The 27,601-nt window shown below is 51.2% G+C and overlaps 2 protein-coding genes across 5 annotated transcripts; one reads left to right on the forward strand and one right to left on the reverse strand.

Annotated features, from left to right (window-relative positions):
* Window positions 1-2,129: 2,129 nt before the first annotated feature.
* On the forward strand, window positions 2,130-14,673 carry Rasl10b (RAS like family 10 member B). Of its 3 annotated transcripts, none has more exons than XM_005076939.4 (4): window positions 2,130-2,523; window positions 5,668-6,024; window positions 11,530-11,654; window positions 12,168-14,673. In XM_005076939.4, exons 2-4 carry the CDS (start codon window positions 5,809-5,811, stop codon window positions 12,436-12,438), a joined length of 612 nt encoding a protein of 203 aa, XP_005076996.1. In that variant the 5' UTR covers window positions 2,130-2,523; window positions 5,668-5,808; the 3' UTR covers window positions 12,439-14,673. The 3 variants fall into 3 exon arrangements, with proteins under 3 accessions (XP_005076996.1, XP_040605267.1, XP_012973840.1); XM_040749333.1 differs by lacking the exon at window positions 2,130-2,523 and adding an exon at window positions 2,613-2,689; XM_013118386.2 differs by lacking the exon at window positions 2,130-2,523 and adding an exon at window positions 2,904-3,044.
* Window positions 14,674-15,234: 561 nt separating this feature from the next.
* On the reverse strand, window positions 15,235-23,240 carry Gas2l2 (growth arrest specific 2 like 2). 2 transcript variants are annotated; one of them, XM_040749331.1, is made up of 7 exons: window positions 23,043-23,239; window positions 22,403-22,616; window positions 20,506-20,747; window positions 19,588-19,695; window positions 18,507-18,603; window positions 17,712-17,943; window positions 15,235-16,990 (listed from the first exon to the last, which is right to left on the reverse strand). In XM_040749331.1, exons 2-7 carry the CDS (start codon window positions 22,512-22,514, stop codon window positions 15,508-15,510), a joined length of 2,274 nt encoding a protein of 757 aa, XP_040605265.1. In that variant the 5' UTR covers window positions 22,515-22,616; window positions 23,043-23,239; the 3' UTR covers window positions 15,235-15,507. The 2 variants fall into 2 exon arrangements, with proteins under 2 accessions (XP_040605265.1, XP_040605264.1); XM_040749330.1 differs by having other exon boundaries at window positions 22,403-23,240.
* Between the last annotated feature and the right edge of the window lie 4,361 nt (window positions 23,241-27,601).

A 27,601-nucleotide genomic window follows, 5' to 3' on the forward strand; every position in this document is an offset into this window, starting at 1 on the left:
TGAGATTGCCCCTCAGCCACCAGGTATCTTCAGCTGAACCACAGCCACAAGATCCACAAAGCCAAACCTATCCAAGGACCAAACCCCTTGAGCTTTCCCAACAAGATAATCCTAGTTACACAGAAGAGCAAACAGGTCCAAATAGGCTTTCAGCAAAGCTAAATGAATTAGTTTCAATTCAGGGAAAATGCACTATTTTACAAAGATCTAACTACCACTGTTTCTTAAATAGAAAACAAGCAGCTGGGTGTTGGTGGCACACACCTTTAATCCCAGCACTCGGGAGGCAGAGGCAGGCAGATCTCTGTGAGTTCGAGGCCAGCCTGGTCTACAAGAGCAAGTTCCAGGACAGCCTCCAAAACAATACAGAAAAACCCTGTCTTGAAAAACCAAAAATTAATAACAAATAATAATAATAATAATAAGCAATGCTTTAAATGACATTCCACTGAGGGATAGTATGAGGTCCCATAATCTGTAGGAAAGAGCCTTGCTGGATTTCTTATTTCTAGTCCCACTTAAGCTAAAATGGACCTGTGTCCTGGGGGAATAACAGAAAGCTTCAATCCTCAGGCAAGATGGGGATGGAGGATTTTTGAGATGCAGCAGGAAAGTATCCTGTGTGATTTAATCAAGCTAAGAGGATATCAGTGATTCTACTGGAATCCCTTGGGCTCAGTCACATCTGATTCCCACCCAGCCCCAAAATACTGCTCTAAGAGAGGGGTCCTGACCTTCCCAGTCCTAATCTTGTTCCAGGTACTACCTCAGCCCTTCTCAAACCCACATCCTAACCCTAGGAGCCCACCTAGAATAAGTGGAAATGCTGTCCCCCAGTGGTGTTCATCCTAAAAGATAAGACCACACTGGGACTCCATACCATGCATTGTGTAAGAGGTCACACACCTTGGCTCTGCAACAGTGGGGGAAGGAACAATTTCATAGATATGGATTTCTTCTCACCTTGATCCCACGGTACAGGGCAGGGCTGGGATCAAATACAGAGCTGTCTGACTGGGAAGCCAGGCTTATGACCACTGCTCTTTCTGCCCAGCAGAGATGGGGACAGCAGTTGGGAAAATGCCCAAAATACAGAGCCCAAATGGAGAAGGGAAAGGGACTGTGAGGTAGCTGGAGCCCAACAGAAAGCTTGGGAGGCGGATGAAATCCCAACCAGAAAACCCTTGGCAGATAGACACAAACCAGTTTCTCCTCGCCACCCTAGAGGCATTTAATGCCTGACTGTGATGCCCCGCTCTCCAGTACAGAACTGAGAAGACCTCCTGTGGTTTGGGTCAGTGATAGTTAATTTTCATTGTCAACTTCACTGGATTTGAAATCACCCAGGAAACACATCCCTGGGTGTGCCTTTGAGGGTGTTTCCAGAGAAGTTTAACTGAAGGGGGAGCTCACCTGAATGTAGGCGGCACCATCCCTGCACTAGATAAAAAGGCAAAGGGGAAAAGTGAGCTTTACCTATCCTTAACCTCTGCTTCCTGGTGGCCCACATAGTACCAGCCACCTCTCATTCATGCCACTTTGCCTTCTGGTCACAAGAGACTGTCTCCATAAACCACAGCCAAAATAAGCCACAGCCAAAATAAGCCACTTTTGTCGGGTATTTGCCACATCAAGGGAAGAACTAGAGCAGGGTCTTTGAGACTCTTAGGGGAGCAGGAAGCAGTCAAGAAGGCTTACAAGCCACAGCATGAGGTCAGAAGATGTGTGGGAGTTCTCCCCTTCCAATCCCAGGGGCCAAACCCAGGTCCTCAAACTTAGCAGTAGGCGCCTGCACTGGCGGACATCTTGCAGCTACAGACCTTGTCTTAACCTCTCCCGACATCTTCTGACCCCATTCTTCCAGCCTGTGGGGTTCTGTCAGGTCTCTGGACTCTCTCCTCAAGCCGTACAATTGCTCTGCTGACCTCTCTAAAGACTGGCTGGCCTGCTCAGCCCTCCCAGACACCTTCCTTGACTTAGAACACAGAGCGATTTGTCTTTGGCTCCCCCCCTGGACTGTGAGCCCTCTGCTGAGCTTTTCCGTAGCTGCCTACCTAGTGACTCAGCCTTTGTATTCCACATTTTGCGTTGAAGTACGAGGAGTTACTCATCTTTCTCAACCTCAGTAATCTCATCTGTAAAATGGGGGAAACAAAACCTACTTCATAGAATTAACTTGAGTATTTAGGCAAAGCTCTTGCCACACTGGGATGTTACCTACTGATAAAAGCATGTTGGTGAGGAATGTTTGAGAATAAATACAAGAGAAACTGCGCCCTCAAGCCTGGCAAATGCTGGGAGCTCACAGAGAGGGACTGCAGTTTTAGAGGAGTGGAGGTCATGCTTTGGCAGGGGACCAGCTTTGCTTGGCGCTAGCTTGGCCTGCTGTTCCCTGCCGCAGTGAACGGCGAGAGTGACCACCCTCTATTCCGTCCTCCAGGGGTGGAGGAGCAAGAACCTGGATGTCAGCACCCAGAGCAGGACACACGCTGGGTACCTGCCAGTCTCTGACTGACTAGACCGGTAAGGGTCAGAAGGACACAACGCGGGGAGGAGGGGGATCAAGAACCCAGCCTGGGGGCGGGGATGGTGGGGTGGGGGTGGCAGGGTGAGTGGCTTTGAGAGCTGGGAATCGCAATGAAACCACAAGCTCGGGGGCCTTTCCGGTCCCCGCCTCCAACTCCACCAGGTTCGAGCCACATTTTCCCAGGGGAAGAGTCGGGAGGGAGATGAAGGTCGAGGCTAGGAACTGGGGAGCTGGTCCCGCGGCGCCCGAGTGAATCTGTCGGGCTCGGGGACCCAGCGGAACCCCCCTGCTCCCGCCTCCCCCTCCGCCGGTGCGAGTGGGGCGGCGCGCTCCGCAGGGCGAGCAGCTGAGCGACCCTCGGTGCTGCGGCCCCCCGCGCCCCAGCCCGCCGCGCCCGGGCCGCGGGCGGCGCCCCTCACTCTCCCCCCGGGCGGGGGAGCCCAAGGCAGCGCCGGAGCCCGGGGGGAGCGCGGCCCCGCCGGCCAGGGCAGGGGACAGGCAGCCGGGACGGCCCCGGGTAAGCGGGAGGAGGAGGAGCGGGGCCGAGGGGTGAGGGGCGGCCTGGGAGGTGGGGGTGGCGGAGAAGCGGCCGCGGGAGTGGAGCTGGGGCCGGAAGCTAGAGGGGTTCCTGCAGCCCCCACACCTGCCACCGATCGGGTCATCGGGAGCCCGGCATCCGCCGGTGCCCCCACCCCCACGCGAACGTGGTGGGGACACACGGTGCGAGGACGTATGACCCGGCCTTTAGGATCCCCAGAAGCCCCTGACCTCCCCTGTGTGAGGTAGAGACCCAAGTCTAGGCCGGGGAAGGGACTGGAAAGAGGCTGTGGCCCGAGTGTGTGACCCCTGTCTCTTGCCGGGAGCCGTCTGCAGAATCACTGCAGAATGCAGGCCCTGGGGAAGCTCAGGGGGTCTGAGCCCTGCTTCCTGGGACAGACCTTTTACTCCCATATAACTAGGCATGTAAAACACAGCTTGGACCCAGGATCTGTGCCTGGAAGAAGGAGGGGATATCTTTCCCCTTTGAGTTGGGGACAGGGCCAACTTAGGCCTGGTAGTTCCAGAGGCTGACCCATGCCTAGGGGGTTGTTCTTGCACACACTCCTTGGCTTCCAGACCGTACTTGGTTTTTGTTTCTGCTACTACTAAGAAAGAGTTGGTTTTGGGGCTTGAGAATCTGCAGGTAGGATACATCCTGAAACCTCCAAGCTGCCACACCCAGCGTGACTCCAGAAGCTTCCTTGTTCTTTGCCCTCTCTTAGTGCCCAGGACTCCCCCATCCCCACCTGCCTGTGCTGTTATGTAATTAACCCAGCTGAGTCTCTTTGCCAAGCTGGCAGCATCCAGGGAGGCCCCAGGGGCCTAAGGACTTGAAGGGATGCATTGGTGGGAGGGTTGGTCCTGTCTCAGCAGATGAGCACCTGTTGGGGAAGGGACATGCATGAGGCACATAGGAGGTTAGAGTCCTAGACTTAGCTAGCTTCCCTGACACTCCGGGGTCTTGTTTCGGTGGAGGTGGTTTATTTCTTCAATAAAATGAAAGGCGTCATATACATGCACATGGGTGCCCAGGCACACACACTACAAGTATGTGAGTCCACGCAACAGTAAATAGTGACCTCTTCCAAGATTGCCAGTAGGTCCATCAGAGCATCTGCAAAAACCTTAGATGACCAGTAGCCACTGTTCATGGCATACCTATTCTATGACAGGCACCGGGCTTTCCACAAACAACCTCACAATACCTAGGAAGTTTCTTGGACAAGGTCATACTTCAGGTGAAAGGCAGAGCTGGGAATCAAACCTTGATGGTTCTTACTCCAAGCCCTGTCTTTTATTTATCATTGTGCACACATACATACCTATAGATTGAGTGCTTTGAACCAGGACAACCTAGGGGACATTCAGCTATGAATCATGCATATATGAAAGGAGCATGCTCCTAGCAGAACACACACACACACACACACACACACACACACACACACACACACACGAGAGAGAGAGAGAGAGAGAGAGAGAGAGAGAGAGAGAGAGAGAGAGAGAGAGAGAGAGAGAGAGAGAGAGAGAGAGACTGATAGCCACAGCACTATCAGAACCTAGTAAACCCACCTCCCTGTACCCATTTACTAACTGTGGTTATCATTCAACCCAGGAGGAAGAATGTCTCCTTCCGGCTAAGAGATTTACTTAGGTTGTCTTGGAAGGAGGGGCTGTTGATGCCACTTTACATGTGTGCAGAGCTTGGCTCCAAAGCAGGTGTTTTACCTACAGACCTACAGCTAAAAAAAATCACCAAAGCTGGGGTTTATGTCCAAGCTCTAAAAGTCACAGGCACTGAGCAAGCAGAAAGCTAATGAATTCATCTCAAAGTCCAGCCCCTTCCTGGGCAGCAGCTGTGTGCTGCCAGGCCCTCTGAGCTCCAAGGGATGTCAGAGACTCAAACCCTGTTTTTAGCCTGTCACTGTTTAGAATCCCTAAGCTTAAACATGTTAAGCCCCACAACCTGTAGAAAGTAGCTGTGTGGTTTGGGGCCCACAGAGCTGCTTCTCTGAAGTGCAAATAGGAATACTTTTCCCTTAGGGGTGTTGTATTGACCGAGGATAACCGTGTGGGCGGGCTAGCAGCCAGTGCTCAACTGTGTTGCTCTCCAGAGTCAATGCAATCATCTAGTTCAGTGGGACTTTGGGAAATACTAGGAGCATTTTGGGTCATCGTGGTACCTTGGAGGCTGCTGTGGGCAGTTATCTCCTGAGAGCCATAAAATTAAGATGTCTGGAATATGAGCCCCGCACAAAAAGAGCTACCTCCCTTGAGGATGCCAAGAGGGCCTGCACTGAAATGCATTTGTTCTTCAAGATGTGACCGAAAATAAGAGGTGTTGCCATATACCGCAGACTTGGGGCTGGGACTGGAATTTGAATCCAAGTCTAGTGCTGTCTCCACTGTGCAACACAGCCAGCTTTGGCTGAGGGGAATCAGGCCACAGTGCACAGCTTGGGGACAGATTGAGATAGGGGCTCTGGAAAAGGAAGACTTTCCAAGTGGCAAGTACAGCTTCAGCAAAGGTGCAGAGGTGAAAAATAACAGCACAGGTCTAGGCGTGAGCCAGAGAACTGAGTCCACCTCTTGTCCCCCAGTCTAGGTGGTGGCCGAAGAGTGCCAGAGGCAAGCAGAGGGAGCAATGGTTGGTCCTGACGGTGGCTGAGCCCCCAGCCCCTGGAATATGCAGCCCGGAGGAGCCCCAGGCAAGGACGCGGTGGCGGAGTGGGGCGGGAGGCATGGTCTCCACCTACCGGGTGGCCGTGCTGGGGGCGCGAGGCGTGGGCAAGAGTGCCATTGTGCGCCAATTCTTATACAACGAGTTCAGCGAGGTCTGTGTGCCCACCACCACCCGCCGCCTCTACCTGCCTGCTGTGGTCATGAACGGCCATGTGCACGACCTCCAGATCCTGGACTTTCCACCCATCAGCGCCTTCCCTGTCAACACACTGCAGGTAAGCTGCCCACGTAGGCAGTCAGGCAACCGGGGCGGGCGGAGGACACTCCAAGCCTCTCTAGCTCTCCAGCTCTGGCTCCACTTCCAGGAGCTCTACCCTATGCCCTGGGCCTCCCTCCTTAAAGCCATCCCAAGAAGCTGCTCGGATGTATGCTAGTGAATTTCGAAGCTGTTTGACGGTTGTTTAATGTGTGCCAGGCCTTGCACTGGGCACCAGGACTGAATGGTCAGCACAAATCAGATATGGAATTTGCTTTCAAGGAACTCGTGGTCTGGTGAGGAAAGATAACAGGCAGTTGTTACACAATGTACTGAAGGAGACGACAGAGCTGAAGCAGCCCGGGCTGGAAGGGTCTCACATACTCAGGCGTATGGGGTCACGGAAGGTGAGGTCTCAACAAAATAGAGAAAGAAGAGCAAACGACACCGTTTATACACTGAGTCTGTGTATGCACTGAGCTCTCTCGCCATGGCCTCGCACCCTCATTTTCATCTGTAGAGGGGGAGCAGGACAGACCGAGACCTGAGAAGGGATGTTCTCAATGACTCTGGAGACCCCAATCAGATCTTTGGCCCAAGTCCTCTTCTCTCAGGTACCCTATTCCCCAGCTTCAGGACTGCCTCTGGGCCCCTTGCAGAATTGTATTTAACCATCTCCATTGCCTGTGTCCCCCAGACACCTTCCCCCGTTTTTAGAACCAGGGCCTCTACACCTCTGTCTCCCTCTTGAGAGGAAGTTGGCTGCAGGGGAAGCTGAGCTCCCAGATGTGTTTGCTCGCTGCAGAATTCTCTGGCCAGAGAGGTAGAAAGAAGCTTGTGGGCACATCATAGAGACAGGGACGAGCCATCTCTGGGGGGGCCTGATGGAGCTCAGCAGTGTCTCAGCTATCCTAGGGCCTTGGTCCATCATGCTGCTAGTATTTGACTCAGCACCAGAGAAACCTGACCCAGGCATGTGGTCCTCCGTATGCCTGAGAGGTAAGGGCGGTGAGTCCCAGGCCAGCATCTTCTGCTTCTCACTTGGAAACATTGGTGGAATCTGGTTCCAAGCCCAAGTTACTCTTTTCACTTTCAGCTGTATATTTATCTTTACTAATTTCAGAGTGGGTCAGAGGAAGTTTAAATGTCTGAACTGTGGCCTAGAGCAATCTGTGTCCTGCCTCTGCCCCTTCATCCTATGATTTCTCTCCCTAGCCATTCTCACTGATGGTTCATTGGCACTCCAGTAAGAAACCACATTTTCTTTTTTTTATAATTTATTTTTTAAATTTTATTTGCATTGGTGTTTTGTCTGCGTGTGTGTCTATGTGAAGGTGTCAGATCTTGGAGCTACAGTCAGTTGATAGCTGCCATGTGGGTGCTGGGAATTGAGCCCAGGTCCTTTGGAAGAGCAGCCAGTGCTCTTAACCACTGATCCATCTCTCAAGCCCCAAGAAACCATATTTTCATTCCATTTCCCCATTTCCATAAAAATAAACTCCATGTCCTGAGTCTTGTTCAGGACTATGGTTGTTGTTTGATACTAGGATAGAACCCAGAGTCTAAGTTAGCACTCAACTGCCAAGCTACACGCCCAGATTTTTACCTTGTTCTTGTTGTTCTTATTAAGAGACAAGCAGAGGTGCTATGTTGTCCAGGCTGGCCTTGAATTTGAGTAGCTGGGATTAAAGGCATGCATCTCCAAGCAGGGCCTGTGCTTCTTCAACTTAACATTTTGGTTTTTGTTTGTTTTGTTTTTGTATTTGTTGGGGTTTTGTTGTTTTGTTTTGTTTTTGAAATATGGTCTTTCTATGTAGCCTTGACTGTCCTGGTGCTCATTATGTAGACCAGGCTCAAAGAGATCCATCTGCCTCTGCTTTCCAATCATGGGATTAAAGGTATTTGCCACCACACCTAATATTACAACTGGAGCTACTGTTTCCTGTCCCTGTCTGAAGGACATCCTCATTCTCCTCTCATGACTACTCAAAACTCCACTATGAAGTTTCACAAATCCCCTCTTATGGACAAATTGGTGGGTTTCAATCTTATACTATTTGGCTCAATGCCAAAATGAATAAACAGCCTCATCTGTAAGTCAGTTTGCACGAAAGTCACTATATTTGCAGGATCAGTTGCTGGAAATGGCATTGCAAGTTCAAAATATAAATAGACATGGAATTTGGGAGGTGTCTCCAAAGTCCTGTCTCTGAAAGTTGTATGTGTATCCTATGAAATTCTGGGATTTTTGACACTCTAGAACAGTGGTTTTTCAACCACTGAGAATATGGTAGCATATTAGTTATTCTGCATAACAGATATTGATATTATGATTTATAGCAAAATTACAGTTATGAAGTAGCAACAAAATAACTTTATGGTTGGGGGTCACAACAACATGAGAAACTGTTTTTTTGTTTTTGTTTTTGTTTTTTTTGTTTTTTGTTTTTTCGAGACGGGGTTTCTCTGTGGCTTTAGAGGCTGTCCTGGAACTAGCTCTTATAGACCAGGCTGGTCTCAAACTCACAAAGATCTGCCTGTCTCTGCCTCCCGAGTGCTGGGATTAAAGGCGTGCACCACCAATGCCCGGCATAAGAAACTGTTTTAAGGGGTCGCAGCACCAATGCCCGGCATAAGAAACTGTTTTAAGGGGTCACAGCATTAGGAAGGTTGAGAACCACTGGTCTAGAAGATGAGAGAAGACATTCTTGTCTGTATTTGTACTTCTGATACTGAGTGAAGTTGTGCATTTTTCTATATAATTAAGGCTTTTATGATTCCGGCTTTGGTCCTTTTTATCTGGGAACTGTTAATATCATTTACCTGTTTGGGGTTTTTATTATTGGGACTTTGTTTTTGTTTTTGAGACAGGGTCTTGCATGGCTCAAACTGACCTGGAACTTTTTCTATAGCCAAGGATGACCTTGAACTCCTAAACCTCCAACCTCTACCTCCCAAGTGCTAGGATGAAAGGCATGCTTGTATGATCCTCCTCCTCCTGTTTTTGAGACAGGGTCTCTCTCTACATTCATAGCCCTGGATATCCTGGAGCTCAATATATGGACCAGGCTGGCCTCCAACTCTGACGTGCTGGGCTTAAAGGCATGTGCCTCCACACCTGGTGACCCTTTTCTTCTTGATTGACTCTTATATTAGATGCTAAAATCTCAAAGATTCCACTCCTGGAGCACAGTTACGGGGCTTGGAGTACAGAAGTCCTAAGAAGGGACCTGGAAAGCTCTGTGATCAAATATCAGCCTTCAGAATCTTGATGGCCGCTTTCTAGGAATAGAATAAAGTAATACTTCCCTGAGTCTGAGCCTGTTACCTTCCATAGTCCCTTCTCCTTCAGAGTGAGAAGCTGAAGCTAAAGGGCATGTACTCACTGCCGAGGGAGATGCCCAAAAACACACCAGGTGACTGAGCCCCTCAAGCTGTCTCCCTGGAGCTACTCAATAGCCATTTCTCCTCCTCTGTCCCTGTCTTTGTCAGCTATGGGCTGGGCCCGCCCGAGGCTTTGTGTGGGATAAACACATTTGTCATCACTGGGCTGTGTGTTCAGTTCATCCCTTGACTCCATACAGCCCAGAGGTGGCCTGTTGGTGAACAAATTAGAATGCTACACGGAATACCCTGAGCTTTCTCTGCTCCTCCCTTCAGTGAAGGAGTGGAGAGACAGCCCAGCCAATCTGGAGATTTCTTCTGTTCCCTTTTAGAAGCCTCCTGAAAGGAGTGAGTGGGAGGCATCCTGGGGTCTCCTTGAGGAGGAGGAGGAGGGTGGGGCTGTCACCCTCAGAGTCTGGCAGCCTGTCTCCAGCAGCCCAGCAGAGGGCTTACAGAATGGAGCCTATCCTCCCTCTCCCTTCCCAGGGGTCTCCAGTCCTCATATGGGGTGAGAGAGAAGTTGCATAGGCATGCAGGCCTCTGAATCCCCCTCTGAAGGTAATAATGGTGTCCCACCAAATCCAGTGTTCCCTGGTCTGGGAGGAAACAGGTTTATAATTTCTTACATTTTTAGATCTGTCCTCTGCATCCTGCTTCTGCACCAAAAATTAAAACCTCAGCACAAAAATGCCACATCATCTCCCCAGGGAAACCCAGTGCAGCATCTCCCAAGCCTTTGAGCTGGAAGTGCAGTTCTGAAGTCAGACTTCACAATCCACAGCTGCCACCCAAGTCTGCCCCCTTCTACTTCAGCGGAAACTCTTACCTCGACCGCATGCAAGCTGTGCCCAGAGCTATGCCTCGCATCCTTCTGGTCTTCCTTTTTGTGTGTACTGGAGGTGGAGCTCAGGGCCCCACACATGCCAGGCTGTACCTTGGGGCTGCACTGCGCCCCTTTCCTCCCCTTCTTTTCTGGGGGCTCTCATGAGAAGAGACCCTGGTTTCCTTTGCTCCCACAAGGCCTCCCTGAAGCTTCAGGGACCTCCTTTCTGCACACTGTCTTCCTGAACACCCTTTTGCAATTACATGTGTTGGCAGATTAACTATCTAATTAATCCTTAGGGAACCTTCTCGTTAGCACATTTAGCCTTTCCAAAGTCCTATTCATCTTGAGCTGAAGCCCCTCCATGAAAAGTTCTCCCAGACAAAAATATTTTTAAAGATATTCAGATAGCTAAGCTAGGCATGGTGATGAATGCTTGTAGTCCCAGCGTTTGGGAGGCAGAGGTGGGAGGATCAAGAGTTCAGGGCCAGTTTGGATTACATAGGAAGATTAGTCGTTAAAACAAAACAAAAAAGCAAAACAAAAGCAATCACATGTTTCTGGAACCCCTTAGGCCTCACTCTGCCCCCTTATGCTTCCACACTCTCTCTGTGTGTGTCTCTGTCTCTTCCCTCCCTCTCTCCCTCCCTCCCTCCCTCCCTCCCTCCCTCCCTCCCTCCCTACTCCTGGTTGCTTGTGCTGTGGGGTTCAGCACCATGGAGAGAGCTAAAACAGCAGGATTACTGCAGTTAAGAAGCTAAAAACTCACTAAACAAGGGACAGAAGGAGGGAGTGTGGAAAAAGAAAAACAGGGTCCTGGCCCTCTTGGGTGCTCACTACAGTTGTGAAGAACCAGAAATAGGATAGCTGTAACCAGGGTATAATCCAGGACCTCAGGAGAGGAGGCACAGGAGAGGATGGGCATAGTCCTCCGCTTGCAGCAAGGGTGGCAAATCTTCTGAGCCTTGGAAAGTCGGTACAACCACTAGGTCAGGCCTGTGCTCTTAGGGGGAATTCATAAATGCACTTTGAACAAAGGACTGGATGGATGGATCAGACTGGACAGATGTAATCTCCAGATCCTCACAAGATAGTGTGGTGGGCCAGGAAGTCAGTCAGCCTGTGACTTGTTCTCTCCTGGCTAGGGAGAGCGAGTTACAGCTCTGAGCACCTGGGTCATGGGGATCCTGGCCTTCTGCGGGGGAGGGAATAAAAACTCCGGTGTGGTGGTAGGTGAGAACAGTCTGTTTGGCAGGGTGGTTGGGGGCTGGGAGGCCTTGTGGCTGCTCTGACTGGTACTGGCCGGGGGTGTTGCAGGAGTGGGCAGATGCCTGCTGCAGGGGACTCCGGAGCGTCCACGCCTACATCCTGGTCTATGACATCTGCTGCTTTGACAGCTTTGAGTACGTCAAGACTATCCGTCAGCAGATCCTGGAGACAAGGTGAGGAGCTGTGACAGTCTATTGCTGCCCCTGTGGAGGCCCTAATGCAACCTGTCTCCAAAAAAGGGGGACAGGGGCAAGGGGGGGGGACTTGGGTCACAGGTGAAATGTATGCATTTTCTGGTTCCTTTTTTTTTTTTTTTTTTGGACAGGGTTTCACTATGTAGCCAGGCTGGTTTTAAATTCAAACTCTCCCTGCCTCAGGCCACCTAGTGCTGTAATTACAGGTGTGGGTCACATACCCTCCTTCTGTTGACTCATTTTGGGACCTCTCCTTATGAAGTAGCTACATTAATGATGAAGAGCTGGGGGTACATGGCCTCGTATCAATTGACATAAAGCCTCAGTTTCCTTGTCTGTAAAATAGACCTTTTTGGATCCAAAGACGTGCTCTTTAGAGATGTAACCTTCCCCCAAGGGACTGGGGCTGCAACTGGAACAGAGTCCACGTTAGCGCGGAGTCCAGTGGTTTCTACACTGGCACAATCTTCAGATTTCTGCTTCGACCCGCAGGGTGATCGGCACCTCGGAGACACCCATCATCATCGTGGGCAACAAGCGTGACCTGCAACGCGGACGCGTGATTCCGCGCTGGAACGTGTCGCACTTGGTGCGAAAGACCTGGAAGTGCGGCTACGTGGAGTGCTCGGCCAAGTACAACTGGCACATCCTGCTGCTCTTCAGCGAGCTGCTCAAGAGTGTGGGCTGCGCCCGCTGCAAACACGTGCACGCCGCCCTGCGCTTCCAGGGCGCGCTGCGCCGCAACCGCTGCGCCATCATGTGACGCCGCGTGCGCCCTGCTGCAGCACTGTCCCAGCCGAAGGGAGGGCAGGGCGGGGCCGGCCTTCCTCGGGGACACCTGGGCTAGAGCGGGGACCCCACCCCCCCCACCGAGGAGAACTCTAGGCTCCCGGCCTGAAGCACTCCGGCAGCCACACACCTCCCCACGAGAATCAGAGGGCGAGAGGGAGCCTCCCCGCCACTCCCCAGTCCTTCCCTCCCACGCGGGTCTTCCTGGACAGCCACCTTCAGTGCTATAGTGTAGTGCCCGGCCCCAGGGGGCGCCACAGTCTGTGGGCTGAGGGGTGAGCTTACGCAATGGGGGTGGGGTGAGGAGGTGCTGTCTTGGCCGGGCCCCTGCTCATCTTCCCCACAGTGTGTCTGTCTTTGCCCCGTGTCCCCTTTTCCAATGTCTGTCCTCTCAAGTGTCTGTCCATCCTCATTTGCTCTGTCTTCCCTCCAGTGTCCCTCCCTGTCACCCAGCTCCGCTCACAGGGCTCTCATTTCGTTCATCCCTTTGTCCCAGGTCCTGGCAACTTTGTGAGGCCAGGCCTTCTCACCGGCAGCACCACCGGCACAGGGCAGAGAGATGCAAGTGGCCCAAGGACCGAAGCCAAGGGGTCCGAGGGCTGAGGTCCCACAGCCGTCAGGGAGAGAAGGCAGAGTTCTTCCTCATCCAGGGAGACCTCCCTGCCCAGCAGCCCCCAGAGACGCAACCACCTACCTTCCAGCCTTAACTCAATGGTCCCTGCCGGGTGCCCCCTCACCTCTCCTGACTCCAAAGCCAGATGGCCCCCGGGCTAAAATTCCTTTTGTTGTGTTTGACAGTGTGGAGAGGAAAATTTCCCAAGGGATGATTTTTCTCTCCATGATGCTAGGTCCTATTTCTCTGTTAACTCCTGCACTGGGATGGTCTGCTATCTGTGGGATGTTGAGTTGTGCGGGACTGGTGGTGGTGAGCAAGGTGGTACCCAGGTCAGGTTATGCCGGTGATAGGTGATAATTCTGTGTCCCGGTCCCGCCTCAGTCCTACTGCCTAAGACTCTGCCTCCATCAGGTCTCAGGCTGTCTCGATCAGTCTGCATAGGGGCAGAGCCAAGAAAAGAATAAGGAAGGTTCTTGTGCCTGGGGGAGATAGGCATGCATCCCCACCCTTAGGTGGAGGCCCTCAGGATCTGACCCCTTGTCCCAAAACCAGGTTGGCCCTATGCCCTAACTCACCCACCCCATTTTCCCCGGCTGCCTGGCCGGGTTTCTACCTCTCGTCACCGGAGCTGATCACTGTCAGTTTTGTACCGATTTAGAAATAATAATAATGAAGATTCTAGGAATGGCCTGAGGGATTGATGGGGGACTTGGAGGGAGGGAGGAAGGAAGGAAGTGGTGCCACGTCCCCTGCCCCGGCCCAAGAGAGTTCTTGAGGCTGAACCCTCAGCCTCAGCCCTGGTCCAGTTGGGAGGATAATAAGGACCCTTTGTTAAGAGGGGTACATAGGATGCCCAGCCTTTTCCAGGGCTGCAATTACACAGACCAGGAAATCAGGTACCCAGAGAGGTGATGGGGAGGAATCTGGGGGCAGGGGTGTGGGTGGGGAATTTACAGTGTTCCCATGGGGGTAGGGAATTTATGGTGTTCCCGTGTGGGAGGGAATCCATGATTCTCTGTTCTGCTTCCCCTACTGGATCTCACTCCCTCCACCCAGCGGGGGCACAGCAGTACAACAGCAGCCCTGATGTGGCAGCCCAGCCTTCTGGGTTCCAGTCCTTGCTGTCCTGCACAATTTTGGGCTAGTGACTTGCCCTCTCTGAGCCTCCCTCTGACACAGAGGTGGTGGCTCCCCTTCCCCACACTGCGGAGTGGCTGGGAGGGTAAGGAGGAGAGATGCCCACTTTCCTCTCCTGCAACTCCACCCCTGGTTCCACGGGGCGTGGGGTAAAGATGGCAGCATCTCATGTGCCCGATCACCCCCCAACTCTGAGGCACTTGAGGTGAGGGTGGGGAATCCCAAGCCTCTGGCTGCCCTCCCCACTGGGGGAGCCATTGGAATGTAGCCGCCCTCACCCTAGCCTCTTCATTCCAGGTCTTGGATTTCAGGTCCCTCCACCCACATTCTGAGTGTCTGTCCTTCCCCTCCCCAACCAGGGTTTCCCACACAGGGTCTGGAAGTGTGTGTGACACCCATTGAGCTGTTATCGGAAGTCAGATTAAAAATCAGGGAGTGTTTTCCCTCGTTTCTCTACCTCAGTGTCAGCTCTGTTGCTCGTGGAGGGAGGAGTGGGTCCCTGCAGTCACCTGTGCTGTGTGGAAAGAGTGGGGCGCCCCACCCGGAAGTCCTGGCCAACCCAGGGATCAGAGGGAAACGGTATTGGACATAGCTGTTTTCCCTCCAGCTAATCACAGACACAGAGAAGGCACCATCGCCTGCCTTCACAGCTGTCTGGATGTCTTGACCCTAACAGCTTCTGCCTCTTTCTCCCAGTCAGGGGTCAAATTTAGGACCTCCGAACATAGCTTCTTAGACACAGAAGTGTGATGGATGCTGTCAACCAGCTCTCTTCACCCTAAAGTGACCCCTGTTCTCAAGACCAGAGGCAAATCTTTGAAGTGCACTGCCAGGGTGGCCTTCAGGAGCCTGTGCGAAACTGCACTCGTCGCTGTCCACGGTCCTGACTACCAGGGGCTGGTAGGAAGCCTCCCTTGCTGACAGCTCCCTCACCTCCAGCAGGGACAGTGTTTGAAGCTGCACCTCTACACTTCTACAGCCTTAGGGAAAGGACCCCCAAAAAAGCTGAGACTCAAGGACAGACCCATGTGTGTTTAATAACTTAAGACTGTGGAAATGTTCAGAGGTCGAGGAGCTGTTCAGGGGGCCAACAATAAGATGATATGGGCTCTCCCCACGGCCGCTGGCCTGACTCTGACTTGCAGTGGATGGTGTGGGCTGCCTTTTTGCCCAGCGGAAGAGATGGGGTTTTCAAACCCACTCCTGACCAAGGCCCTGTGCTGAGTGAGGGGCCGTCCTTTCTCACACATACACTGCACTGCATATGTTTTGCAGTGGCCCTCCCCATCTTCAGATCCAAGACTCCTCCTCAGGTGGGAGTGGGGTTCCCTCAGGCTGCTGAGGCTCCTGGCTCTCTGAAGCTTGGGAGCTCTTCTCCAATGAGATTCTGGTTTCTTCCTTTTTCTTTTCCTCCTTTTCACCTGCCCGATCCACCTGGCAGGCGCTCCCTCTCTTGCCACCCAATGTAGCTTTCAATAGCCTGCTTCCTGGGGCTGTCCTGGCTGGACCCAGGCAGAGGTAGGTCAGTGGCTTGGGAATCCTGGAAGGTCTTTTCTCAGGCCTGTGGTCTCTGCGGGGCCGGATCCTGGGTCTCAGCTTCAGCTTGTAAATGGATGGGATCTTCTGGGGCTTCCGGAGGATTCTCTTGCCTTTGCCCTGGCAGACCCTGGCTTTGTCGGAACTGGGGTCTGAGCATGAACGTGTGGGAGCCTCCAGGGCGGCCGGCGCAGTTAGGGTGGATGACACAGTTCTTACTGGGGTTCCCTTGGCAGTCAGGCTTGCCTCTGTCCTTGGCCCACTCTCTCTGGATCCTAGCTCTTCTTTGGGGCTTCTTGGGTCCACAGCTGGCTTAGGAGGAGCTTTGGAGCCTACATTCCAGGCTCTCAGATCCACTTTAAGGAGAGATGGAGGCCCCTGAACTAGTTCTTGGATAACTTTATCATAAGGACCCCCGGACTCAGGCCACCTCCCACCCAGGCTAGGAACATAGACTCCACTTCGAGGGATAACGTGAGACCTTGCACCCTGATTACAGGCATCCCCCACCTCCAGCAGCTTCATGTTGGCCACAATCTCCTCTTCAAGGCTATGGTAGAGGGCTTGCTCTTTAGTCCTGTCTAGCGGCAGAGGGGTGTGCCTCCCTTTCCACTTTTGTGTGCCCAGGCTTCTGGGATCCTCAGTCTCTGAAGGGATCTGGATGTCCCCCTGGTGGTCCCCGTGGCTTTCTTCCACAGGGTGATGCCCATGTCTGGATCTATCCAGGTTCCCTGTGATTACCCTTGATGGGGTGGGTCCTCTCTCCGTGGAACCTCCACCTTCAGTACCCCAAACACTACTTCCTGGAGTTGGGGGTCTAGCAGGGGACAGCCGGATGGGGATCTTGGTGAACCCTTTACTGGGGCATGGGGACTGAATAGACATGGGTTCACTGAGCTGTGGGGAAGCTCCCCGACACAGGAGCCAGAATCTGTGAGGATTGGCTAGGCTGGAGGAACGAGGTGGGGGAGAGGGTTCTCTTGTTGATATCCCTTTACTGGTGGCCTTAGGGATTTGGAGCCTCTGAGGCATGAGAGCCCTGGTATGTGTTCCTCGGCTGTCTGTTTCCTCGTGAACCCAAGATGTGGGAGTCCTTCCTCTGGGAAGTCCACCTGGGCATCTATTCTCTCTCTTTCCTGACAGGGGACTTCGTAGGTCAGGGCTCCTACAGGTAGATATGAATTGGGGATTGGGTGACAACGTCCTCTGAGATTGGGTCATTGGCCTCTCTTGGAACCTGAAAAGGAGAAAAAACAGTCTAGAAAGAGAGACTCGAGGCCATCAGAGGCATTTCCCCTGGGAACACCATTGGGTACTAGAGAACCAGTGTTCTTCCCTAGGACGGACCATGAGGTCCCTATGCAGCTGTTTTTCCTGTCTGTTCTCCCTCGTTCCCTGTGTAGCAGACAGAAGGTGACCTCAGAGGAAGATTCCATCCCCGAAGACTGATGATCAGAGGCTATCCATATTTGAGGCTGGCCTCAGTCTTAATCATGAAACGGAAGGACAGTGAATACGGCCATTCCTTTACTGGGCCTCAGTCTCCTTGGCTGCAAAATGGGTAGCTATTTGGAGAAGCTAGATGATCCTTAAGCCCTGGGTACTGTTTTGATCACAAACGCCTGAAGCTTTGTCTTGTTCTGTGGCCCTGGGCTGTGGAGTCCATGATCTTGTGCACACTTGGGGAGCATTGTCCCATTGGGCTATATAACCCTTCTCTTTTAAATTTGGTTTTGTGATATGGTCTCCTGAAGTAGCCCAGGAAGGACCCAAATTCACAATCCTCCTGCCTTGGCTACCTGAATACCAGACAGCAGGCATATGCTGCCATACCCGGCATATGTGAAGTCTTGTTGGGGTAGGACATTGTTCCCTATATCTTGGTGAATGGGCCACTGAGACTATGGAGGAGACCCTTACATGTCCCTCTCTTGTACCTTAGCAATGGGGCTGTTTACCTGAGGGTCCTACCCCCTGCTCCCCGTTCACCATGGGGTAAGGGAGAAGAGGGAGTGGGAGGCCTCAGCTTTCGGCTGGAAGAGGTGTATGTCTTCCAGTCCACTGGAGGCAGTGGGCTCTGCGAGCGGCTGATGGTCATTGTAGGCTGGGGCTGTGAGGGCCCATCCTGCACCTTCACTTCATGCTGCACCGGTGGCCCCGGGGGCTTCAGGAAGCTGCCTGGTTTGTGGGCTACCAACAAAGGCCCCCGGAGAAAGCAGAAGAAAGAGAGGTTCATTTCCTGCTTATGAAACTCATTGCCCCTCCTCTTCATGCTGCCCAATTCTCCTTATTCCTTCTCATAAGCCCCAGAACCTACAGTGGCAGTCCCAATTTCTATAAAGGGGCTCCAGGGACACAATCTGGTCAGAAAGTCCAATATCAGGATTTGCTGAAAGCTATGATGTATTGCGGATCTGTAGCTTTTATTCAAATTGTGTACTTATTCGGGGTTACTTGACGTACTGAAGAGGATTGGGGAAGGACTAAAAACCTTCCAAGTCAGACTTCAGGCCACCTTGTGGTGGATTCCAGGCCAGGCTCTACTGAACTTGACCTATGCTGTCTCTGCGTGCCTTGCGCGACACCTTGTGCTTATTTGTAGTATTGCACCACGTCCGCCCCCTCTGTCTTAGCCCACAGTTCCTGTACAGCTGGAGTCTCCAGAGATCAGGCCGTCTTCCACAGATGGCCTCCCAATCAGGGGCTATATCTCTCTAACCAATCCCACAGACAAAAACCCTTGGGGAACTCACATAGGGACGTACACCTGCAGGGGTCATGTTTGTCCAGATAATGGCCCAGCGTGTCCCAGCCACCCCCAACACGCACCATCACGTGGCTCCGGAGGATCTGAGGGGGCAAAGGTGAGATTAAGAGCTGAGTGGAGGGTATCCCCTGTTCCTGTGTACTACTTTACACACGTTCGTGATTGGGAGAAAGTCTATTTTTCTGTTTAGTCTTACCCATGACTGCATCCAACAACACTTGTCAAGGGTGAGAGGCAAACTTGCAAACAAGAAGCTGTGCTCGCACAACTGGGGGCACTCTCTTTGCTACACAAGGATTTGCACTTGTCTCTGCTTGCAATTGATATGGGACCGTCATGCCTCTGTGATGTGTGACACAGACAGTGTGAGTTCTGCCCGACTCTGCAATGAGACAGGTCCCATAGTCTTTCCAGACTTTGACTTCCACAGTTCAAAAGCGGGACCACAAATCTCTGGCCCATAACCACATCACAAGACTAGTCTCAGCATCTGAGGGGGGCTCAGGTTGCTGGCTCTGCTAAAGGCCTTAGTCATGCCCAACTGTTGACCACATCCCTGAGTACAGACCATCTCTAGGGAGGCGAAGCCAGGCACGGAGAAGGGCTAGTGGTAAGCCTGTCCCAACCCTGACTGCTGCTTACTCTACGGAATGGACAGGTCCAGGATCTGAGTCGTGTGCTTTGAGATCCACGTGGCTGGGGCCACACGCTGAACACAAACCCAGGTTTTTAGGTCCCTCGCTCTGTCCTATCCTGTGGAATTGGAAAGTGGGGGTACCCTTTTTAGACACCCTATTTTTGCCTGGGGACATCCTGTAGACTCAGCTCTGATGCAGGTGGTGGAGAGTGGTGGGTCCAGGTACATTGATGGGAGGATGGGATAAGCTTGTCAACTTTGTCTGGAATCTCCTGGAAAATTCCAAGGGAGGGGAGAGCCCCAAGGTCTGGAGACTTGGGGTGTATGGTGACTGGCTTCCTGTCCTTGTCCTGGGGCTTAGTCAAGGTTCTATGGAAGGAAACCCTATTTCACTGACACCGGATGTCCCTCCACCTTAGGTCCTACTTACCCTGATGAAGATGAGAGTGTTAGAGTCCCCTACTCGGTACTTCCCCTCAGATATCTTGACCATGGAGAATTGCACTGGGCATGTGCAATGGCTCACGAGGTTCTGCACCTGTGGGCAATGGCGGAGACTCGGCTCTCTTCTCTACCCAAGCACCCAAATCCATTCACATGCTGGATCATACTAAATGGGGTGCCCTTCTGCCTCTAGACAGTCTTTCTGGAGGCTGGAGCTGAAGTCAGGGCTGGGGGCTGAGGGGCGAGTAGGAAGTGGGAGGTTAAAGAACCCATAAGAACAACACTTCTCCTTCTGACAGCGGGAAACTGGACTGCGCTGTTTGACCAGCAGGGGGCAGAGTCCTGTGGCCACTATATTACAGGCCTTCAGCTAAGAAACCTTCCCGGAGGACCGCTTGGGCTCATGAGTTTGAGACCACGTTTGGCAACTTAGCAAGAGAAGGGAAAGAAAAGAGCAAAACAGAATAGGAGAAGAGGCAAAGGGGAGGAGAGAAATAGGGATGGGGCTGGCTTCAGGGAAGTGCCTCCTCCTATGATGGGATTCCACTCTGGAAACTGCTCCACGCAATTGATGTCGATTCACTTAATTCTCACAGCAGTCACAGAAAATGGCTACTGTGCCTCAGTACGCGACAAGCCATGAATGGAAGATCAGAAAAGTTAAAATGATTTGCCCAAAGTCACACGGTGGGTGTTAGCTGTTAACGAGGATGCCATGTCCTTGGCACCTAGCCTACAGGACTAAAAGAGGTGTTCGGTGAAGGGCTTGCGCAAAGGGGGTAAGTGGCAATAGTCACTGTCACATGTGGTAAGGGTGGGGGCCTGGAGTGGAGCAGGGCCGTGAGACTGGGGGAGAAGAGGGCAGGGCACAGGCCGGGCCTGAGGGCGTGGCCGGGCGCCTCACCATCTGGTCCAGGTTGTGGAAGTGGCAAGGCCTGCGGACAGGGGGTGCGGGTGGCGGCGGATCCGGCGAGGGCAGGGCCAGCTCACGCCGCAGCTCCTCATCTATTTCCTCTTCCAGATGCACCAGGGCCGGCGCTGCCACACCGAAGCGCCAGGCGCGGCGGCCCAGCTCCATCAGACACAATAGCACGTTCTTCTCGTTCTTGCGCAGCACAAGGTCCTCTGTCTCGAACATCAGCACCTCTGGTGTGGACAAAGGAGAGAAGGGGACACCGGTGGTTTAAGTCCCCCGCTAGAGACCATCCTGAGATAGACACAGATGGCTCGGGTTTCAGCATCTCAATTGAAGATGCCCCTGGAAGGGGTCCACGCTAAGCAGCCAGACTAACTGCAGAAGCTGGTGAGTGGGCAAAAGTATTTGAAGCCTGACCGATCCTAGGGTAGGGAAGACGACTTTCTCTACCGGCTCTCCTCTGGTCCACTAAGTCACCAAGAAGATCCCAGGAGCAGGAAGCAGTTTCTTCCTCTTCCTACCCATCCTCAGCTCTAGAGAATTGGGCGACTTGACTATGGACTCTGGTACCTCACCATAGAAGGTTCAGTCCTAGCCTGAGGCTGGTGGCGCATGCCTTTAATCCCAGCACTCAGGAGGCAGAGGCAGGCGGATCTCTGTGAGTTCTAGGTCAGCCTAGTCTACAAGAGCGAGTTCCAGGACAGCCTCCAAAGCCACCTGTTTTGAGAAACCCTGTCTCGAAAAACAAAAACAAAACAAACAAACAAACAAAAAAAGGTTCAGTCCTGGAATCTCCCAGTTGCTATGTGACGTCCAGTTAACTCCAGTGTCCCAGTTTTTATCTTCTCAAAAATAGGGGTGAAGCCTGTCTCAACAGGAAGCAGCAGTTGTTTGGGACTTTGGTGCCTGAAACGGTACATCAGCCTCATCTCCAGATAGATCATTAGCTTGAATAACCTCTGACCCAGCCCCTCACCTCCTCTGCCACCATTCAGGAGTCCAAACCTGATCATTTCCCTGTCCCATCCCAGTTACCTTTGGTCTGGAGGATTGTGCAATCACACCTAATCCCATTCCTGGGTTCAAGTCAAACAGCCGTCACTCCCTGAGCCCTACAAATCCCTGCAGGACTGTGTTCCTCCTATAGAGTAATCCCCCCCTCCCCTAACTCCCTACCCAGCCTCTAGACAAGTGGTTCTCAACCTGTGGGTCACAACCCCACTGGAGTTGCACATCAGATATTTGTGTTACTATTCATAACTGTAGCAAAATTACAGTCATGAAATAGCCACAAAGTAATTTTATGGTTGGGGAGTCACCACAACATGAGGAATTGTATCAAAAGGAAGGCTGAGACCCCACTTTAGTCCCTCTTGTTCACTCCCAGTTTCCTGTCTTTCTTGTGTTTTGCCGCCCCCCCCCCCCCAGTTAATTCCCTTCCCCAAACTTCTCTCCTTATCCCAAATCTCCTCCCTCTTGATGCCCTTGCCGGTGCCCACTACTCTATCATTAAGCTGCTGGTTCCCATTCTGGGTCCTATGTGATACACTTGACTTTGAAGCACACGTGCCCCTGGGCTGTAGTTTCTGAACCTATCCATCTATCCATCCTTCCTCGGCCATGCATTCCTGGGCACTGGACCCTATTCGTCTCAGCCCCTGGTACCCAGCATGCACTGGAAACAGAAAAGGTGATTCATCTGTCTTTGTGGACTCATTAATGATGTGAATTTATAATGAGGATTCGCTATGAGGTGACGAGACCAGTGCACAAGAACTGCAGCTACCCATTGGAAAATCTAGAAGACTACCTCAACTCCTGACCCCCAGATCTAGCTTAGCCCCCAAGTCATGCATGCCCCTACAAGACAAGATACATGTGTTACCTTGGATGCCCATCTCCTTGCGACACCACTGGATGAAGTTGGAGATGTTGTCCCTGGCCTGGAAGGTACCTGGCTGAGCAGCCCCATTGCAGAAAACCCCAGCCTGGGGCATGGGAATCTTTTGAGCTCGGTCAGGTGCCTCAGCCAGGAAGGCCAGAGCAGCCTCTGTGACAGTGTTGGCATGCCGGCACAGCACCAGACCAGTCTCCAGCACCTGTAGGAAGTTGGCTGCATCAATGTCCAGCCCGTACAGATCCCGAAGCCACTCAGCCAGGTCTTCCTTCATGGCCTCCAGGTACTGCTCGCTGGACTTGAAGGACCGGATGCTGCGCACAGGAGGCCCTGGGGTCCTGGGCCTCCTCCTGTGTCCCCTGTGCTGAGACATGGCTGGAACTGAAGTACAGGAGGAAGCAAGAGCCTCCTGTCCCCTACTGCTGCCTCTCTACCCCTGCTACCTGCTAGGTCAAGGTCCTGACCCACTTCTCCTTGACTCAATGGGTCCCTTTCTCCCCTCTGAGAGCCCAGGGCTTCTGACTCTGCAGCATGCTGATAGCTTCAGCCTCTGGGCCAGGCCCAGCCCCCACTGCCCACATTCCTCAGTCCCTGCCTGAGCTTTCTGTTTGGTGGCCCTGCAAGCGACCTCACTCTCAGCTGCCCGGTCCACTCAGTTCAACACTTCCCCGGACTGGTGGAAGTGAGAGCACTCCTCTCTCCCCAGGGTCGGGTGGGTCATCTGCTGCCTCCCACCCGCCACTGTCACCGGCCAGGGAGCCCGGAAAAGCATCGAAGCTGTGGCCTCTCGGCTCTGCTTTCCTTCCTCTCCTTGGAGACAGCAGCTGCTACAAACACTCCTTGTTAACTCTTCCTTCCAGCAGCCAAGTGCCTCTGTCCTGCTGTGAGGCCTGAGCAGAGGGAGCAGGACAGAAAGGGCAGAACAGGGTTCTTGAACCCACTGATTCCTTGTGGGGGTGGGGGATTAAGGGAGGTGAGGGAGAAGTGAGGAGTTAGGAGCTTTGAGATCAATGAGCACTGGAGAATAAATAAACATGAGAGAGACATGGCACTCAAGACAGAAGATGAGAGTTTTGCCCTAAATCCCTTTGGGGGTGGCATACGCTCCCTGTATTCTCTGTGCCTTAGTTTCTCAACTGTCAAATGAGAAGGACAATATCTACCCTTCCGGGGTGTTGTGAAAGCTCGAGACCCTCAGAACACACAGGCACAGCCTGGTGAGCCCCAGCAGACCTGTCTACACACTGGGGAATCTGTTTCAGCCATGTAATCCTTCTAGAAGAGTCTCATATCCTAGTCACAGCAATATATTCATTCAATAAAGATTTCTTTTTGTTGTTGTTGCTATTGTTTCATCTTTCGAGACAGGGTTTCTTTGTATAGCTTTGGCTGTCCTGGAACTGGCTATGTAGACCAGGCTGGCCCTGAACTCACAGACATCTGTCTGCTTCTGTATCCCGAATGCTGGGATTAAAGGCATGCACCATCACTGCCTGGCTCAACAAAGGTTTCCTTTTTTTTAATTTATTGTTACTATTTTTTATTTTATTTGAGATTTTGCCTGTGTAAGGGTGTTGAATTTTGAAGTTGTAGACAGTTGATAGCTGCCATATGGGTACTGGGAATTGAACCCGGGTCCTTTGGGAGAGCAGTCAGTGCTCTTAACCACTGAGCCATCTCTCCAGTCCCTCAACAAAGGTTTCTTAAGCCACTACTATGTACCAAGCACTATCATGAGACTGAGAATACAGCAATAAACAAAAATATCACTGCCTGAACTCTAGAAACTACTTATATGTTACCAGGTGATGGGTGGTAGATGAACAAATACGTCTGGTTAGGGGTGCTGTCACACACTGTAATTTCTGTAATTTCAGCAGCTGGGAAGCTGAGGCAGGAGGGTTGAGAGTTCAAGGCCAGCCTACAGAGCAAACTCAGGTCTAGATCGGAATACATGGTAAGACCCCGTCTCAAAAATCAAAAGACGAAACAAATAACAGCAAAACAAATGTGTAGTCAGTCAGGTAGTGATAAATATTGGGGGAATAGTACAGGAAAGAGAGGGTTACTTTATAGGTGGGGATACCTTCCATAAAGGCAGGGCCTTGATGCCAAGGTGTCATCTGGGCAGAGATCTGAGAGAAGTGAGATGTGAGCCCACATGAGGAATAGGAGCAGCCAGTACACTGGCTTGGAGGCAGGAACATGCTTAGTATGTTCTAAGAATAGCAATACTAAAAAAAGAAAGAAAGAACAGCAAAAAGAGGCGGTCGGATAGATGGTTCAGCAGCTCTTCCAGAGGACCTGGGTTTGGTCCCCAGTATCCACATAACAACCAAGCCTGGGGATCTGATGCCCTCTTCTGGCCTCCAAGGGTGTCTGCACACACATGGCATACAGACACACATATATACATAATTTTAAACAACTGTTTTAAGAAAGTGAAGCAGGCTTGAGAGACAGCTCAGCAGTTAAGAGCACTGGCTCTTGGGAGCTTCTACTCTAGGTAAGCATATGAATTATCCACACAGAGCCCTATCTGTGGGTAAAAATAAACTGTCAAAATTTATTTTATCCATTTAATGTATGTTTTGTCTGCATGTATACATGTGCATACCTGGCGCACATATGTGCATACCTGGTGCCCTTTAGGCTGAAGAGGGTATCAAATCCCCTTGGGCTGGAGTTACAGAGGGTCTGAGACACCATATGAGTGCTAGAAATTGAACTCAAGTCCTCTAGAAAAGCATCCAGTGTTCTTAACTGCTGAGACATCTCCCTGGCCCCTTCTCTGTGGTTTCTGAATTGGAACTACAATGACAAGTTCTTTTCCCAAGTGGATGTTAGGGTTTTAGGGATGCAGATGTGAAGCCATGTTCCCTGCACACCAAAAGATTCCTATTGCAATGGGGGGGAGGAATCTGGCACATAAACAGAGACAGAGGGACAGAGGACTTTAGGGTACTGGAGTTATTGCTTTTGTTATCTAGAGGCCAACCTCTTGTCTACCTAGCTGCCTGCCAGTAAACAGGCCAGACAGAAAGCAAAAAGACCACCTAAAGCAGTGTCTCAGACAGAAGGAAAGACACCCGCCCCTAGAGCTTGGCAAATGGTTCTAGGTAGATGAATGGCCCTGTCCATTTCATTGTCCAAAGATCTTTCTAGCTTGTGGCTCCCTTCAGCTATTGCCAGCAGTTACAGGATCAGTCCTGGCTTCCCAGTACTTTGCCTTCTCCAGATTTGTAGGAAGAAGATGCAGAGGTGGTGTGTGCTCTGACAGCTTCCTTTTTAAGGATGTGAAGTGTCGGTTAAACACATAATTTTTTTTTCACATGATTTGGGCCAAGGTTTAGGCATTTGGCTTGCAAGGGAGGCTGAAACTGTAGCCGGTGGTCATGTGTTCTGTCACTATTCTGTGATGGTTCTTTATTAAAAGGAAGAAGAGGAGAATGGAGATAGGGAACAATTTATAGTCCAAACCATACAATAGTCCCACAAACAAAGTCTTTATGAGTCTTGGCCTTATAGTTTGTGTAAAAAGTCAGATAGCAAATCTTTTGACTTTAGATGCCATGTGCTATTATCCTTTGTTTTATTTTATTTTTTACAACTCATGAATATGTAATGCAACATTTGTACAAAATCAGACTGTATATTAATATAGGATCCAACCCTTAAATTACATGAACTAATTTTTAAAGAAATTGTAGTCTTTTTCAGTTCAAAATAATTTTTACCTTAATGCCATATTGAATAGGACATGATTTATTATGAAGATTGAATTCAGAGTCCTATACATGTCAGGCAAATGCCTGACCACGGAGCTGTACTCCCTAACTCCAGAAAATTTTAACCTTTTATTCATTTATTTGTTTTTTATTTATTTATTTGTGTGTGTGTGTGTGTGTGCAAACATGCATACCATAACGTACATGCAGAAGTCAGAGGGCAACTTGCAGGGGTCAGTTCTATTCCTCTACCATGTGGGCTCTAGGGATCCAACTCAAGTCCCTAGGCTTGTCCACAAGTTCTCTTACCCCCTGAACCATGAGCCATCTTGCTGGCCTGACCTCAGAGGTTTAAACCTACCCACAAAACAGCAGAGAATTGTAGTAGACATTTAGTTAAGTGTGAAAGGCAATTGAGTAGACTTATGTTCCAACTGTAAGATTCAAGGATGCAAGTAAAATGTGAGCCAAGTTTTAAGAAAGAAATGAGAAGATTGGAGAGGTTCTTTGTCCCAGCTGGGTTCCGTTGCCGCTTCAGCCCCAAATGAACACACGGATGCTATATTAGTTATAAAATTGTTGGTCGGTGACTTTGGCTTCTTATTGGCTAGCTCTATCTTAATTATTAACCCCTTTATATAAGTCTATGTATTTCTACATGGTCTTGGCTTACTGGAGAAGAGTCTGGACCTGCTACTCCTTTGGCAGGCTACATGGTGACTGCGTCTGCCTGTGTTTCCCAGAATTCTCCTCATCTCCTAGTCCTGCCTGTCTCCTTGCCTCTATTGGCCACAGTGTTTTATTCATGAATCAATAATAGAAACGTAATACAGAAGGACAACCCCCCCATCATAGCTCAGTGGTTAAGAGCATTGTCACTCTTGTAGAGGACCTGGGTTTGGTTCCTAGTACCCACATTCCTAACTCCAGAGGATCCAAACACCCTCTTCTGGCCTCCATTGGCATAAGGGATGCATATGGTGCACACATATACATGGAGGCAAAGCACTCATACATATAAAAGAAAAATTAATAAATCTAGCTGGGCAGTGGTGGTGCATGCCTTTTTAAAAAATGAATACAACATTCTGCCTCCATGTATGCCTGCACTCCAAAAGAGGGCACCAGATCTCTTTATAGATGCTTGTAAGCCACCATGTGGTTGCTGGGAATTGAACTCAGGACCTCTGGAAGAGCAGTCAGTGCTCTTAACCTCTGAGCCATCTCTCCAGCCCATAGTGGAGCACGCCTTTAATCCCAGCACTCAGGAGGTAGAGGCAGAAGGATCTCTGTGAATTTGAGGCCAACCTGGTCTACAGAGCGAGTTCCAGGACAGCCAGGACTACACAAGGAAACTGTCTTGAAAAACCAAACCAAACTAATCTTGTGTTTAAAAAAGAAAGAAATGAGAAATTCTGTCAGAGGGCATGTTGATTCATAGAAATGGGATTAAGACACA

This window comes from Mesocricetus auratus, unplaced genomic scaffold, assembly GCF_017639785.1.
Source record: "Mesocricetus auratus isolate SY011 unplaced genomic scaffold, BCM_Maur_2.0 Super-Scaffold_100007, whole genome shotgun sequence".
Taxonomy (NCBI): Eukaryota; Metazoa; Chordata; class Mammalia; order Rodentia; family Cricetidae; genus Mesocricetus; species Mesocricetus auratus.

Bases quoted from the DNA above. Each gene is read 5' to 3' on its own strand.
- Rasl10b (XM_005076939.4), top strand. From the start codon at position 5,809: ATGGTCTCCACCTACCGGGTGGCCGTGCTGGGGGCGCGAGGCGTGGGC. The intron at 6,025-11,529 runs GTAAGCTGCCCA...GGGGTGTTGCAG, and splicing joins TCCCTGTCAACACACTGCAG to GAGTGGGCAGATGCCTGCTG. The intron at 11,655-12,167 runs GTGAGGAGCTGT...TTCGACCCGCAG, and splicing joins CAGCAGATCCTGGAGACAAG to GGTGATCGGCACCTCGGAGA.
- Gas2l2 (XM_040749330.1), bottom strand. From the start codon at position 22,787: ATGTCTCAGCACAGGGGACACAGGAGGAGGCCCAGGACCCCAGGGCCT. The intron at 19,696-20,505 runs GTGAGGCGCCCG...CATTGCCCACAG, and splicing joins TCCACAACCTGGACCAGATG to GTGCAGAACCTCGTGAGCCA. The intron at 17,944-18,506 runs GTGAGTTCCCCA...CTTTGTTGGTAG, and splicing joins CTGCAGGTGTACGTCCCTAT to CCCACAAACCAGGCAGCTTC.